Below are 17,628 nucleotides of genomic sequence, written 5' to 3' on the forward strand. Positions count from 1 at the left end.
CACAGTTCCAGGTTTACATCTGTGAATTTTTATTCACGTACTGCCATCCATCAGATGTTTTCATGATCTCACATTAGAATTGTTCAGCTTTTTCCATTTAATTAAAATGAAAGCCACAGGACCATATGCAATCTTGACATGAAGCTGTAGAACTATTCAGTACATTCACTCTAGGTGGTAGAATATAAATCTGTGGAAGGGAGATCAAATTAAAATGAAAACTCCAGGACTGTCAGACACAGACATGAAAAGTGAATGTGACTAAGAGACAGACTACAACTTTAAGTAAAACAAATGAATAGGTATTTCTCCTCTTTTTAACACTGGTTTAACCACATTGAAAGTCTTGAGAGACAATTAGCCAGAGAAGAATAAAAGCTGAACAGCTTGTTGATGAAATCCAGACTTTTTATTTTACTTTTTCTCTTTTGATCTTAACCAGCGACCTGAAATTAGGGAAACATCCACAAAGGGCTCTATCCAGCGGACATTACTCAAGCATAATTCCCATTGATTTCAAAAACTTTTGCCTGAGCAAAAACTGTAAGAGTGGGACCTAAGGTAAGAGATACTATCACTGTTGTGAAAACACATGTTTTCTTCCTCACACACCTATAAAGTGAGTTCTCTAAGTTAAATCAAGTTCTTCCACATTAAACTATTTGTTGACGTTTGTTGACTTTTTATAACTTAAATTCTCTCCTCTTTCTTTCTATTTCAGCCTTTGAAGGAAAAGCACCATCCTGTTTCTATAGAAGGCTAGAAGAAAGGTAATCACAAAGGATAACATTTTCAAAAGCACGTCATTTTCATAGTGCTTAATGTTCTTAGTGTTTAATGCCAGAAGGGATCATTAGATTATCTAGTTTGACTTCCTGTATATCACAGGCCCTTATATTATCCCTGTATTAAGCTCAGTGACTTGAGGACTGAAATTCTTTAGTTTAACTCTGGAGAACAGGAGAAACTAAGTTGCCACCAATCATAGGCGCAGACTCCGTGAGTGCTCCGGGGCTGGAGCACCCATAGGGAAAATCCTCCTCCCACCTTGAACAAGCCACGTCCCTGCTCCTCCGCCTACCTCCCAGCGCTTCCCACCCAGCCGCTGCCAAACAGCTGTTTGGCGGCATTAGCAAGCTCCGGGGGGGAGGGGAGGAGCAGGAACATGGTGCGCTTAGGAGAGGAGGCAGGGAAGAGGCAGGGCCGGGATTTGGGGAAGGGGTTGGAATAGGAGCAGGGAGGGGGCAGAGTTGGGGCAGGGACTTTGGAGAAGGGGTTGGAATGGGGGCGGGGAAGGGGTGGGGTGGGGGCAGGGCCGGGGGGGGTCGAGCACCCAGGGGAAAGAGAGGAAGTCGGCGCCTATGTTGCCAATGGCCAAGACCTCTGCAATGTCAGGGGACTGCCTAGATGAGATATGTCCAGATGCTCCTACAGGCGATCCATGCTGCAGAGGAAAGCAAAAAACTCACAAGGGTCCCTGCCAGTCTGACCAGAGGAAAAATTCCTTTCCAACCTCAAACTGGAATAGGAAAATGAGATTGTAAAGCCACAAAAATCTGCTGTGGGTCTTAGAAACAGTTGTAGTAATGGAAATTACTTTTAATTCACTATTTTAAAATGACTATATTTTAAGCTAATAGTCTCCCTTTAAATAAAAACTCTCTCCATAGTGGAGCAGCAGATATTGCTAATTACAACTGAGTTTGAAAATAGTTGCCATGCACAAATCTTACAATTTTATAGATATATTTACTAAAAGTAATAAAAACACAAACTATAGAGAACATTTTTAGAAGTTTGGGCTTGTCACAAAATAAAAAGCTAAAAATATTTAAAAGGGACACTAAAATAAAAATCATATTCTGTAAATAAATGCCTTTTTACTTGTTACTAATAACAAATACAGTCAAGAATTTTGTTTTCACTTTTTATGCTGTTTGTTTACTTTTTGCATTATTCTCAGTGTGTACAATGAAAATCAGTTAAATCTGTTTTACTTTTGTTCATAGCCAGGTTTCATAGCTCTGAGCATATGCTGCAATGTTTGGGTTGCAAACATTACAGATGTTCACTTTTTAAAATAACTTCTTCCTTTGGAAGCTTTATGCACAAATTAATGGAAATATTTGTATTGGTCTTAAGGTATGCAGCGGTGGCAACCGGGGGCCCCTGGGCCCTTTTAAATCACCTGGGCCCCATGGCAATTATCCCCTTCCCCCCCATCCCCCACCCTAAGTACATATATATCACTAATTTGAACTCTATTCTGTTTGCACATAACAAATGTGATCAAGTAATGATCGAGGGTGCTGGGGGCACACAAGTGTGATGCATGGTGGAAGGGGTGCATGCAAGTTTGGCACATGCAAACCAGATTGATATGGCCAGGTGCACATAAATCTTCTCTGGCAGGAGCAATGCTTTTCTTTCAGACTTTATCCTACAGCAGAGGAGGGTTCATTTGTGGCTGTTGACACATCAGGGTTCATTCACTACTGTTGATAAAATATTCTTTACCAACAAATGCACTTCTACCTTCTATCAATATCCCTCCTTTCTCACACACTTTGTAAACCCTCATCCCCGATTAAGCATTAACAATACCTAGGAAATTAATGCACAAAATAACCCTCCCTCAACTTAACTGTGAAGCAGTTAAAGTTATTACACATACACCAAATCTGACATAAACCCACAAAAGTCCATCTAAGGAGGCTAGCTGTCCATCACACCCTCTTGCACATAACCTCTCACCAAACTACCCTGACAACACAACACAACCAGTACACCAAACATTTGCAACCACTAATATTGAGGGGAAAATAATCTGATAAATGAGCATGTGCTGAAGGGCATAAGCAAGGGGATCAGAGTTAATACTGAATTAAGCTGTGGTTGTAGTAATGGTAATGTGTATTAGCATCTTTCTGATTTCTTCTGAACACTTGTCTACCAGGAAGTTGTACTGTATATTCTCTGGAAATATTTTATTTGGGTAGCATTGAGCACATTCCTACTTAAATTCTTGTCATCTTTTCACCTGGTCACAAGCATTCACAGAGAAGGGAATGGCTGTTTTCCTTATGTAGTAACTTTTCTGTATCTGTTTATGAAGTTTCAACCTTGTCTTGCCAGCTTTTCTGTTGCTTGATTTAAATGTGCCAATCACAATTACTTATCTTTTTTCCAGACATCATGCTTATTTAGTAATAAGGCAGGGGATACCAGAATAGGTTCTCAGGGTGTATTTCTGTATGCAGGTATAGGCAAATAAGAATTCTGATGATCCTCTATTGTTTTCTTGGGTATATTTTGATAGCTTTAATTGTTAATTCTATTAAGTCTATTTGACCTTGGATAATTCAGAGCTGACGTTACATGTTCAGACTTCAAATTTTATACAAGTGGACTGTTATCTGAAAATATTTTATCAGAAATTCCACATCCTGTGAAGTTACTACATATTACTGTTTCTTCTAAACAGTAGCATCTAACAGATTTGCCTCATGGTAATAGCCTGAATACAAACCAAATACCACTCAATAATGTTTGCCTTTGAAGTAAAAGAAGGTCAGTCAATACATTTTGTCAAGATGTAAGATGTAATTGTTCTTTAGCCAGTTGTAATCAATCCAGTTGATGCCGGAACATTTCAAAACCGTATCAGCAACTGTGTTCATACCAGTCCAGTATAGGTTTTTTCTGGCACAATTCAATGCTCAATCTCTTGATAAATGCAATATAACTATTCTTTTTCATGCTGATTGGAATTACTAATTTTACTCTTAAGTATTTATTACATCTTCAGCAATCACTAACTCATCATGAACAGATTAGTCATGCTGAACCAGACTTCTCTCTTTGCCTCTTGCTATTCCTCTACTACCAACATTTTAGAGCAGTGGTGGGAAGCCCGCGAGCCGCACATGGCCTGTCAGGGTAATCTGCTGGCAGGCCGCCGGACAGTTTGTTTACATTTGCACGGCCACCCTCAGCTCCCAGTGGCCGCGGTTCGCCATTCCCAACCAATGGGAGCTGCAGGAAGTGGCGTGGGTTTGGCTGGCTGCTGCTTCCCACAGCTTCCATTGGCCGGGAACAGCGAACTGCGGCCACTGGGAGCTGCAGGCGGCCATGCAAGTGTAAATAAACTGTCTGGCAGCTGGCCAGCGGATTACCCTAACAGGCCGCAGGTTGCCCACCACTGTTTTAGAGGATTTGTAGTTTTGCCTCTTCATACGTTTTCTGTATCAACTCCTGTATTTTATAAGTTGATCAGTAGGTTTTCAGTAAATGTGCACTTTTGCTTCTAAATCCTGTTCCATGCTACCCTTATCTTCTGGTGAATGAACCCTGGTTAGTGTCTGTTCCAACTAAGATTTTACCCAGCATGTGTCTTAGGTTAAACTGTTATCTCAGTAATTTGAACAATATTCTTTGTATTCTACGGGGTACTTTACCCAAAGGCTTTTAAACAATAAACGTAAGGATGTATGGTCAGTTTCTATCTCAAGTTGTTTACCATAGGCCTGGTCTACACTAGGAGGTGATGTCGAATTTAGCAGCGTTAAATCGAATTAACCCTGCACCCGTCCACACAACGAAGCTATTTAGTTCGACATAGAGGTCTCTTAAATTCGATTTCTGTACTCCTCCCCAACGAGGGGAGTAGCGCTAAATTCGACATGGCCATGTCGAATTAGGGTAGGTGTGGATGGAAATCGACGCTAATAGCTCCGGGAGCTATCCCACAGTGCACCACTCTGTTGACGCTCTGGACAGCAGTCCGAGCTCGGATGCTCTGACCAGCCACACAGGAAAAGCCCCGGGAAAATTTGAATTCCTTTTCCTGTCTGGGCAGTTTGAATCTCATTTCCTGTTTGGACATCGTGGCGAGCTCATCAGCACTGGCAACAATGCAGAGCTCTCCAGCAGAGGTGACCATGCAATCGCAGAATAGAAAGAGGGCCCCAGCATGGACTGATCGGGAAGTCTTGGATCTGATCGCTGTGTGGGGCGATGAGTCCGTGCTTTCGGAGCTGCGATCGAAAAGACGGAATGCAAAGATCTATGAGAAGATCTCAAAAGCCATGACAGAGAGAGGATACAGCCGGGATGCAACGCAGTGCCGCGTGAAAATCAAGGAGCTGAGACAACGCTACCAGAAGACCAAAGAGGCAAACGGACGCTCCGGATCCCAGCCTCAGACATGCCGTTTCTACGAGGCACTGCATTCCATTCTAGGTGCGGCCGCCACCACTACCCCACCACTGACCGTGGACTCTGAGGATGGGATATTGTCGACGGCCGCTTCCTCGGAGATGTTAGCGGACGGCGAAGATGAGGAAGGAGATGAGGAGGACGAGGCAGTCGACAGCGCTTACAACGCTGATTTCCCCGACAGCCAGGATCTCTTCATCACCCTCACAGAGATCCCCTACCAACCGTCCCCAGGCATTAACCAGGACCCAGAATCAGGGGAAGAATCAGTCGGTAAGTGTTTAAAACATGTAAACATTTATTTTGAACAGAACAGGAATATTAACAATATTAACAATGGGTTTTTCATTAGTTTGCCCTAGGCGCTTAACGTTTTAGTCCTTGGCAGTGCAACTACTGCAAAATAATCTAACAATGTTCGGTTTATCATGATTAGTTTGCCCTAGGCGCTCTACTTTTTAGTCATTGCTAGTGCAGCTACTGGAAAAGAAGGTCTATATGTCCGGGGATAGAGCTGAAATCCTCATGGGACATCTCCACGAAGCTCTCCTGGAGGTAATTGGAAAGCCTTTGCATGAGGTTCCTAGGGAGAGCGGCCTTATTGTGTCCTCCGTGGTAGGAAACTTTTCCGCGCCAGGCTATCATCAAGTACTCTGGGATCATTGCCTTGCAGAGCATGGCGGCATACGGCCCTGGTTTTTGCTGGCTTTCACGCAGCATGCGGTCTTTCTCTGTCCCAGAAATCCTTAGCAGAGTGATGTCGCTCATGGTGACCTGCTTAGAATTAGGGGAATGTTACTGTTGGGACTGCTTGCCTGTTCCATTACAGAACTGTAACCGGTGTTTTACAGCCACGCGGTGGAGGCGGGAGAGGGGCAGCATACAGGGATCTTTCCCGGGGACAGCCGCGAGGGGGTGGGACAGGGGCAGAGTTCATGCTTGCCGGATTGCCGGCAGCAGGAACTGGCCAACGCTAGGAGCATTGCTTTGAACGTGAAAGAAGGGCACTGCTATAATTTAAGTTTTAAGCAGCCAAAAGTCTACGGCTTACCATGTCAGCCTGCTACCCGAATTCTGCTGTCCTGCCCCGCTTGTCTGATCTCCACTGCAAGACCCCAGGCACTGAATGCGAAGGCCGAAAATTCGACCTTGTCCTGAGTGCGCATGTGATAGGTGCTGTGCATGGTCTTGTTCACAGAGAAAGACTATGTTCATTGTTCACAAAAAATAATCTTTCTGAGGAATTCACTCCCTTTTTCCCATTCCCACAGCTGCGACTGTCTCCCGACCTACCCTGGCATTCCCCTCCCAGAGGCTGGCGCAGATTAGGCGGAGAAAGAAAAGGACACGGGACGACATGTTCTCAGAATTTATGGGCTGCCCCGAGCCGAGGCGGCCCAGCAGACTCAGTGGAGGGAGAACATGTCGCAAATCCATCGATCACACATAGAACGGGAGGAGAGGTGGCGGCAGGAAGACCAGCAGGCGACTCAAACGCTGCTTGGACTAATGAGGGAGCAAACGGACATGCTCCGGCGCCTTGTGGATGTTCTGCAGGACCGGACGCAGGAGGACAGAGCCCCGCTGCAGTCTCTAACCGCCCTCCCCCGCCACAAAGTCGCATACCCCCCTCACCCAAAGTCCCAAGAAGGAGGGGCGGCAGGGGCCGTGAAAACTGTCACTCCACCCCTGCAGACTGCTCAAGTACCAGAAGGCTCTCATTCCCCAAAATTTGATAAGTCCTTTCTTTCCCGCCTCACCCAAGTCCCCGGCCCAGTTTCATCCCCTAACTGTGTAGTTGCTAATAAAAAATACGTTTCTGTTAATTACTGTTTCCATCATGTTCTTTTAGAGGAGAGTGTGTTTGAAGGGGGAGAAGGGGGTTGGTAATTGGACAGGACAGTCACCTTTACCAGGGTACAGACAGGGGGGCAGGTTCAGCAGCAGGTCACACACACATTGCAGTCACTAGGCACCCTGGTCAGTCTTGGAGGTGGTTTTCATGTTCTGCGTGGGGGGGGGGCTATGTGACTTTGTGGCGGGGGAGGGCGGTTAGAGATCTTATGCAGCGGTCCTTTCCATCACTACGCCCGCTCCCCACCACAGTCTGCGTCCCAGTTTCAACACTTTACCGCGAAACCTGTAATAAAGAAAACGGTGTTCATTAACAAAGTTCCATTTATTTTATTTTTAAACGTGTGTTGGAAGGGGGGGGACGGGGTGAACGGGGTATGTAGCTGGAGAGGATAGTCAACATAAACTGGGTAAAGAAACGGGGGCAGGTTCAGCTTCTCTTTAAACAAAGTTAATAGTCACAGGTTACCGTGCTCACTGAGGAACCTAGCTTTCAAAGCCTCCCGGATGCACAGCGCGTCCCGCTGGGCTCTTCTAATCGCACGGCTGTCTGGCTGGGCGTAATCAGCAGCCAGGCTATTTGCCTCAACCTCCCACCCCGCCATAAAGGTCTCCCCCTTGCTCTCACAGAGATTGTGGAGCACACAGCAAGCTGCAATAACAATGGGGATATTGGTTTCGCTGAGATCAGAGCGAGTCAGTAAGCTTCTCCATCTCCCCTTGAGACGTCCAAAAGCACACTCCACCACCATTCTGCACTTGCTCAGACGGTAGTTGAACAGTTCTTTTTCAGTGTCCAGGGCACCTGTATAGGGCTTCATGAGCCAGGGCATTAGCGGGTAGGCTGGGTCCCCGAGGATCACTATAGGCATCTCCACATCCCCAACAGTTATTTTGTGGTCCGGGAAGTAAATACCTTCCTGCAGCCGTCTAAACAGACCAGAGTTCCTGAAAACACGAGTGTCATGAACCTTGCCCGGCCATCCGACGTTGATGTTGGTAAAACGTCCCCTATGGTCCACCAGTGCTTACAGCACCATTGAAAAGTAGCCCTTTTGGTTAATGTACTGGCTGGCCTGGTGGTCCGGTCCCAGGATAGGGATGTGAGTTCCATCTATAGCCCCACCGTAGTTTGGGAATCCCATAGCGGCAAAGCCATCTATGATGACCTGCACGTTTCCAAGGGTCACTACCTTTGAGAGCAGTAGCTCAACGATTGCGTTGGCTACTTGCATCACAGCAACCCCCACGGTAGATTTGCCCACGCCAAAGTGGTTCGCGACTGACCGGTAGCTGTCCGGCGTTGCAAGCTTCCAGAGGGCTATGGCCACTCGCTTCTGGACACTCAGGGCTGCTCGCATCCGGGTGTCCTTGCACTTCAGGGCAGGGGACAGCAGCTCACAAAGTTCCAGGAAAGTTCCCTTCCGCATCCGAAAGTTTCGCAGCCACTGTGATTCATCCCAGACCTGCAGCACTATGCGGTCCCACCAGTCCGTGCTTGTTTCCCGGGCCCAGAATCGCCGTTCCACAGCATCAACATAACCCATTGCCACCATGATGTTCACGGCGCGGGGTCCCGTGCTTTGTGAGAGGTCTGTGCCACTCTCAGACTTAATGTCCTCACCGCGCTGCCGTAGCCTCTTCGCCCGATTTCTCAGCATCTGCCTCTGGAAAAGGTGGACGATAAGGTGCGAGGTGTTGACAACGGCCATAACTGCAGCGATGGTCGCAGTGGGCTCCATGCTCGCAGTGCTGTGGCGTCTGCGCTGTCACTCACCAGAAAAGTGCGCGAACTGATTGCCCGCCGGCGCTTTCAGGGAGGGAAGGCGGGAGTGACAGTTGGATGACGACAGTTACCCAAAACCACCCTCGACACATTTTTTTCCCCAGCAGGCATTGGGGGCTCGACCCAGAATTCCAATGGGCAGCGGGGACTGCGGGAACTGTGGGATAGCTGCCCACAGTGCACCGCTTCCAATGTCGACGCTTGCCCCGTTAGTGTGGACTCACAAAGTCGAATTACTGTCCTTAGTGTGGATACACACGTTCGACTTTGTAATATCGATTCCACATATTCGATTTAAGTAAAATCGAACTAGTCTCGTAGTGTAGACATACCCTAAAATATATTGGTGAAACCTTTCAAAACCAAATACTGTAGTGATCATCTCTTTCTCCATTTGGGCACAGTTTTACTTAGTCTGAAGCATTACTCTGGGGGGGTGGGGGGGAAAAGCACTTGGAATGCCATCTTGTAATGAAGTAGCATCCTGTCCACTTTGTTACACATCAGCAGTGAGCTTAACCAGTTTGTTTTGAATCAAATAATGAAAAACAGTAGTTATCATAAGTTCCTTTAGTTTCTCTACTGTGTCTCACTTCCCATGGACAGTGTTTTGCTCTCTCTCTAAGTCTGTAGTAACTTTCTAAGGGCCTGACCCAATGCCCATTGAAGTCAACTGAGAGACTATTGACTTCAGTAGGCATTGGATCAGGCTTTAACCAAGGAAATCCTTGCAGGGGCATAGATTGCATGAACTAGCTTCTTGTATTGCTTATCCCTGCAGTAGTTTACTGTGACTGTAGAGCAGTACTGTTCTGATGGAGCCATTTTGTGGCATAATATCCTATCTCATTAACAAAACAATTGTAGTACAAAGTACAATGATGCTGATACTCCTGAAACACGTATCCAACAGTGACCAGCATCATTCCTGGGAGCAGGGGCTTTGGCATAATATCCAGATGCAGGGTGACCAGAGAACAAGTGTGAAAAATCAGGACGGGTGTGGAGGGTAATAGGAGCCTATATAAGAAAAAGCCCCAAATATCGGGACTGTCCCTATAAAATCAGGACATCTGATCCAGACGTGAGACACTAAGTATTGTGTAATGAAGTTAAGAAGAGTGGCTGACACTGTGCAGCTATAATGCTTGTGGCTTCTGTTCCATATTGAAGAGAAATCATTATGGACAGCACCAGTTCAGCGAGACCTGAGTTAAAGGTTTGCTTAGAGTTACTACAACCAGCCATTATTACTAGTCCAGTAAAACTGCTGGATGATCCCAAGTGCTATCTACCCATCTCTTTCTTTTGTGTCACATACAAGTTTATGGATGGACTGATTTTGATGCATATAAACAAGTTTATTGAACCACAATTGCCTTTCTTTCAGGTTGGCTTCAGACACAGATGGTATATCCAAGATCAAGTCATTCATCTAACACAAGACATCAAAGATGCCTTCAAGACAGATAAGAAAGTTGGCACTGTTCAGGTGGATCTGTCACCTGCATAAGATACTGTCTGGCATGTGGAGCTGACTGCCAAGTTGTTGCAGACTATTCCTTGTAAGCCCATGGTGCGGTTCATCATGAGTTTCATCTTGCAAGCTAGAGACAAAGTTTCAGATTCCTCAAAGACCCATTCTAGTGCCTCTCCTTTTCAACATATATAATTATAACCTACCAACAACTAAGGTCGATAAGTATGTACATGTGGATGACGTCTGTCTTAATGATAACAGGAGTACTTGTGGCACCTTAGAGACTAACAAATTTATTAGAGCATAAGCTTTCGTGGGCTACAACCCACTTCTTCGGATGCATATAGAGTGAACCATATATTGAGGAGATATATATACACACACATACAGAGAGCATGAACAGGTGGGAGTTGTCTTACCAACTCTGAGAGGCCAATTAAGTAAGAGAAAAAAAACTTTTGAAGTGATAATCAAGATGGTTCAGTACAGACAGTTTGATAAGAAGCAAGTGTGAAAATACTTACAAGGGGAGATAGATTCAATGTTTGTAATGGCTCAGCCATTCCCAATCCCTATTTAGCCCTGAGTTGATTGTGTCTAGTTTGCATATCAATTCCAGCTCAGCAGTCTCTCGTTGGAGTCTGTTTTTGAAGTTTTTCTGTTTTAAGATAGCCACCCGCAGGTCTTTGACACCATCATAGGGCCTAATCACATCAGCTATACCATCAGTGGCTCGTTCACCTGCACATCTACCAATGTGATATATGCCATCATGTGCCAGCAATGCCCCTCTGCCATGTACATTGGCCAAACTGGACAGTCTCTACGCAAAAGAATTAATGGACACAAATCTGACATCAGGAATCATAATACTCAAAAACCAGTGGGAGAACACTTTAACCTGTCTGGCCATTCTTTGACAGACCTGCGGGTGGCTATCTTAAAACAGAAAAACTTCAAAAACAGACTCCAACGAGAGACTGCTGAGCTGGAATTGATATGCAAACTAGACACAATCAACTCAGGGCTAAATAGGGATTGGGAATGGCTGAGCCATTACAAACATTGAATCTATCTCCCCTTGTAAGTATTTTCACACTTGCTTCTTATCAAACTGTCTGTACTGAACCATCTTGATTATCACTTCAAAAGTTTTTTTTCTCTTACTTAATTGGCCTCTCAGAGTTGGTAAGACAACTCCCACCTGTTCATGCTCTCTGTATGTGTGTGTATATATATCTCCTCAATATATGGTTCACTCTATATGCATCCGAAGAAGTGGGTTGTAGCCCACGAAAGCTTATGCTCTAATAAATTTGTTAGTCTCTAAGGTGCCACAAGTACTCCTGTTATTTTTGCGGATACAGACTAACACGGCTGCTACTCTGAAACCTGTCTTAATGATGTGGGTAATGATCTACATGTTATCAGAGGTTTACTCCGCCAGGACATAAATGCTCTGGCCACTTATCTTTGTCAGTAGAAACTTACATTAAGTGAGTTTAAGATGTTAGCTACAACCTTCTATCTGAACAGTCACCTGGGCCAATCAACCCCTTACAGTCTGTGTTGAGAATTGTCCACTTTCCTTCCAGCAAGTTGTCACTTATTTATCAAACTGGACCACAGTCTAACATACCATTCCCATCTAGAACTTTAGGAAATAGATCACCTTCTACAATGCCTTGATCCTCCAGAAGCTAGCAAGAAACTCCTGGGGGAGCAAAGGCAAATGTTTTTTTATTCTGGTATTCAATCTAGCAAAATATTGTGCAGCAGTTTGGGGCAAAAGTCGGCATATGCATCTCATTGATTTGGAGCTGAATACAGCCAACCATACCATTAGTGGTTGCCTTAGACGCACATTCATAGGTGCCGACGCCATGGATGCTTTGGGGCTGGAGCACCCACAGGAAAAAAAATGGTGGGTGCTGAGCACCCACCTGCAGCCCCCCTATCAGAGCCTCCTCCTCCCTCCCAGTACCTCCCACCTGCTGGCAGCCCCACCAATCAGCGCCTCCCACTCCCAGCGCCTCTCATCCACTGCGGAGCGGATCAGCTGTTCCGCAGCATGCAGGAGGCGCTGGGAGGGAGGAGGAGAAGCAAGGGTGGAGAGCACTCGGGGTGGGAGCGGAGCGGGGGCAGGAAAAGGTGGGGCAGGGATGGGGTCTTGGGGGAAGGAGTGGAGTGGGGCGGGGCCTTGGGCAGAGCAGGGGTTGAGCACCCCCCAGCACAATAGAAAGTCAGCGCCTCTGCACACATTAATGTCTAATTTGTATGTCTTGGTTCATATAGCTCCCCCAAAACTTTGATGAGATGCTATTTCCCTTAAAACTGCATGGAGGGCTATGATGGATAAAACAACCTGCTGCACAAAAGGCTGACAATGGTTCAAATTGGTGCTAATAAGCAACACATGCTTCCTATGAGATCTGCCTGCCTCCAGAAGAAAACACCTGCACCCAAAGTTCCTACTGACTTGCCATGACTGACTTCACAACATTCTTTTGTGGCGGCCATTCATGCACTTATGTCTAGTGCTGCCAAACCAGTGTCAATCTCAGATGACCAATGGCATATAAGAGCCGACAGCTATATCCTTGCAGAGTGGCAGCAACTGATGAACTTCAGAAGTCCTAACTTACATCGGTTTTCAACCTGGGACACAGACTCTGGACTAGACTTAATAGGCTACTGACTGGAACAGCCAGAGTGGCTGCCACAATGCAAAAAATTGATTTAGTCCAATCTCCACAGTAATTGTGGGGCAGCGATGCCGATGGTCCAACATATTGTGCACACCTCCACCACTAGAAGATTGGAGGGCAGACTGTAACACTTTGCTACCCTCAGTGTTCAGCAATCTACCTGCTGCATCAATCTAGATATCAACTTGTGACACATAAGAAAAAAGATTACAACTAGTACCTAAAATGCCCGGAAATCAGGATGCCTATTTTGTACTCTGATGAAAAAGTGCTGCAAGCTCAAGGTTTATTCAGCAATGGTTTCTTGTCATTTTTTTCTTAGTGTGCATAGGAACTCAATAGTGTAAATACTATTGATGTTTGTGGCAAGAATTTTGGAGAAGTACATAACTATTCCTTGGAATATCTGTAGTTCCTATTTTATTTTGACAGGTTTCAGAGTAGCAGCCGTGTTAGTCTGTATCCGCAAAAATAACAGGAGTACTTGTGGCACCTTAGAGACTAACAAATTTTTTTGTTAGTCTCTAAGGTGCCACAAGTACTCCTGTTATTTTATTTTGAGTTGCTTATCTTCATTTAGACTAATCCAGTTTAATAGGGTTTTTAACTAATATATTTCCAAATATTTTAGATCTAGTGCTGCTATAGGGTATTTTTCTCTTAATTTTAAATTTATTTGTTATAGTTAGAACTTTTCTTAGAATATCATGTTCCTCTCACGTTGTGTACTAAAACTGTAATGACCTTATGATGTTTGTTACTCTTTTTAGTAAATAAAATGGTCTATAAGATTTATATAGTTGGAAATGTTTCTTTGGCATACCCTTACATGTTGTGGAACACTATGTGCTTTAAGAGGCCATATTCAGATGATATTTGGTATATTTCTTTATCCTATACGGGGAAGAGAAAGATTTGCTGTAAAGTCTGAATACTCTTGTGCTGTTATTGTAGACACTTATCACAATATTCTAGGCAAATTCAAAATTGCTTAATTCTATTCTGCCTACCTGTGACGGGGTATACCAGGAATCAGCAACCTTTGGCACGTGGCCCATCAGGCAAATCTGCTGGCAGGCCGGGATGGTTTGTTTACCTCCAGCATCCACAGGTTCGGCGATCGCACTGGCTGCAGTTCACCGTTCCAGGCCAATGGGAGCTGCAGGAAGTGGCGCGAGCCGAGGGATGTGCTGGGCGCCGCTTCCCGTTGCCCCCATTGGCTTGGAATGGTGAACCATGGCCAGTGGGAGCTGCGATCAGCTGAACATGCAGACGCTGCAGGTAAACAAACCATTCCCTGACGGGCTGCATGCCAAAGGTTGCCGATCCCTGGGATATACAAACCTCACACTGAAGAACGGGGCTAAGGAACAGCTCTGGGCCCAGGTGGCCCTGCCCAGACACACCTGCAAAACCTGCATAAGCTGGAGGCAGGGCTTTAAAAGGGAAGCAGAGCAGTTCAGAGGCAGAGCAATGGAAGGGAGCAGATGGCTTCTCTGCTACTACCCAGGAGCTCATTGCTTGTTACCTGACAATACAGACTGTGCAAACCCACAAGGAAGAAACGGGACAGTGTGTGCAGGTCAGAGACTTTATTGGAATGGTTTACTCTGGGAAGCTCAAGGAGACGGGGGTAGGAAGTGGTCCGGGGAGAGGGCAGCAGACTCTAAAGGGTCTACGAAAGGTGACTATGAAAATAAAGTTTCAGATGCCAGAAAAGGCATTCCATTTTTCTGATCAATCAAAAGTATGTGAATACCCCCACCTACAGGTCAAAACCCAGAAGTTTTGTCATTACCATAGAAGCCCACCATTTAGTGCCCTTTTTCATGCTACTTCAAATGCCGACGCCATGCCGAGCACGTTCAACATTTATAGTTGAATTCTGTTCAGTCTGTTTTCAGTCTAAGACTTCTATGGTAGGAGTCTGCAGACCACAGGTTGAATTTCCAAAACGGTCTGCATCTCCATTTGAAATGTTTTAAGGGTCCACAAATGAAAAAAGGTTGAAAACCACTGGCATAGAATGATTAAGTCCTGAACATTATTGCCTTAGTGACAGCACTGTATTTCCACTGCAGAAAAAAATACTGTTTTTCTGTTGTTGTTACTACTGAATATTGGTGCTATAAAGTGTGGAAGTCTATTATTATTTTTCAGTGACATGTTGTATAGTAGAGATGTGAGAAACAAAGACAAGGTAGAAACTGAAAAAGGAACAGTTATAACATGGAGAGCCAAGAAAGAAGGTTTTGTCTGGGCAAGCCAAGAGGCAATTAAGTCTGTAGAACAGAGGGACAGAATTGCCATGGATGAGGGAAAAGGGAAGTGTGGCCAGTGAAGCTGACAAAAAGGACTGAAGTAACTAAAAATTGCTGGAAGAAAGGATAAAAACAGATTTAATCTATAAAAAATAGCTATTACACACTATTTGATTTTAGCAGGCTTTTGTTCAATTCTTTTTAAAATTGTGCAAAAGAAATTGCTATCCAGTTTTAACTTTAATTCCCTGTGCAGAAAAAATAATCACAATTCATTATAGATGTGTACATATTTATCGAGAGTCAAAGGGTGGCTGAACATGACATGCAATTACAAGATAATGTTCAGTTGAAACTGTTCTACAAAAACATGCAGAAGTTACTTCTGGAGGAAAGTACAGCATACTGAGGAGAGATACTTGTGCAATAAATTCAAGAACAAAGAAAACATATGGGCAACCTGATTATCATCACAGGAATTGTTGGCAAACATATTTGCTGTAGAAAAGCACTGGTCTTTATATATGAATAAAAACGTTCTTGTATTTTATTGCACATTGAGTGGTAGTTACATAAGTTTTATTAAAATACCTTAGTATTTGCTGAAAGGTGGAAATGCTAGCTTTCAGGAAAAAAATCATTTACTAATCTTAACACCACCTTTTAATGAATGAGAAAACTGTAATCCATGTGAGATTTTTGCCAAAACAGGGGGCGGAAGGGTGGAATCTAAACCTTGATTGCTTCAGAGCAGGCTTAATTAGTAAATTTATCGGATTTGAATTAAAACAATAGGCTCATTTTATTCAAGTCTCATTCCAGACCACCACCCCTTTTCCTGCCTTAGGGGAGGGAGCCTTTAATAATGGTCTGTGTAAACTGATGCTCAGGCATTAGGAGATTGGAGAAGTGCTGCTTGCGCAAGTTAAAGCAGAAGAGAAACGGCAATCAAATAAAAAGCGGCTGCAGAAACAAAATAGAACTTTTACTGAATATAAGAAAAAAATGTCTCTTTTCACCAAAGTCTTGACCAGCAGTTGCAAACAGGCGCTTGAGACTGAGAAAAGGAGTTGCCTTTTTCGTGTGATTTTTGTCAGCGGGTTTCACCAACTGACCAAACGTTCTAGCAGCCAGACTTTGGAGGTGCAAAATAACACTACAACAGCAGCTGCAGCAGCAGCAGCAAAGGACAAAGAGGAGGAGATGGTGGCAGTTTCAGAGGGGGAAGAGGGACTCTTGAAACCCACTCAGCACCACCACTGCAACGTGAAGAGCCTGCAAGAAATGCCTGGACCCAAAACCCTCTCCAACCTAGTTGAGTTCTTCTGGAAGGACGGCTTTGGTCGCATTCATGAAATCCAGGTACAATTTAGTTAAAATAATCATGTTTTGATTTACTCTAGGATGTCAATTAAAATAAAGTAGCTGCTTAATTAATGAGTTGATCCAGTTAATCCTGCTTGTCATTACAACGTCGTGTTGGTGCTGTTATGATAGAGTTGGGTGTTTCTTTACAGATCCCTTTTCTCCCCATTTAATCTTCATTTCATGAGTGTTTTAGTGTTTGGCGACTTAAACCCTTGCTTTCTTCTTTCTTTCCACCAGAGAACACTATTAAAAACGTGCTTTTCAGCCATAGACAACAGAGTCTGCAAAAAATGCATTAGAATCTGCTTTAGTGAGAACAGATTTCTGGCTGATTCGTGTGTTTGTTTGTTTTTTTCAAATCTCTCATCTAATTTTAGGGCTTTCTCTATCACCCACAAACCCAGCATGTCGTGGGACTTCCTTTGCATCTTCCTCCTCCTCCCTTTTTCGGGCGATATTTACCCGTCTTTTCAACCTTCGTTGTTTGGGGTTTTAGTTGGCACGACTGACTTGTTTAACATTACACGTAGAACTGAAGAAATCCAGCCATAACAATACATGGCAGGGGGGGCTTTTTTCCCCCTTTGAGGAACACGAGAGAGGATTTTTCCTCAGATTTTACCGAAAACCAACCAACTCTCTTCATCTCCAGGACGAGCCAGTGTCAGCACCACAAGGCAGATTTCTGTGATTTGCCATGAAAATTTGAATGGCAACCTCCCTGAGGCTTGGGGCAGCGGCCACACTGTGCTGTGGGTGCGCACATGTCGCTGTGGGCAGAATTTGGCCGTACAGCATATTGCGGGGGGGTTGTTCCCTCAGCTTTTTTCACCTACATCTCCCCCAGCGCTCATCAGTTCCTCAGAGAGACCATTTTGTCTCTTAACTATCCCTCACTGCCCCCCCCCCCCCCTGCAGACCCTTCACGGGTCGGGCCCCTCAGGGGCCGGTTTA

General features: G+C 44.7%; 1 protein-coding gene across 1 annotated transcript in view; it reads left to right on the forward strand.

The window, feature by feature from the left end:
* The first annotated feature begins 16,171 nt into the window (after positions 1-16,171).
* Positions 16,172-17,628, forward strand: part of LOC135885271 (cytochrome P450 27C1) — a 39,596-nt gene continuing 38,139 nt past the window's right edge. Inside the window, 2 exon segments of the mRNA XM_065412903.1 lie at positions 16,172-16,301; positions 16,304-16,668. Coding sequence (XP_065268975.1) covers positions 16,172-16,301; positions 16,304-16,668 — 495 coding nt within the window.

Source organism: Emys orbicularis, chromosome 11, assembly GCF_028017835.1.
Source record: "Emys orbicularis isolate rEmyOrb1 chromosome 11, rEmyOrb1.hap1, whole genome shotgun sequence".
Classification (NCBI taxonomy): Eukaryota; Metazoa; Chordata; order Testudines; family Emydidae; genus Emys; species Emys orbicularis.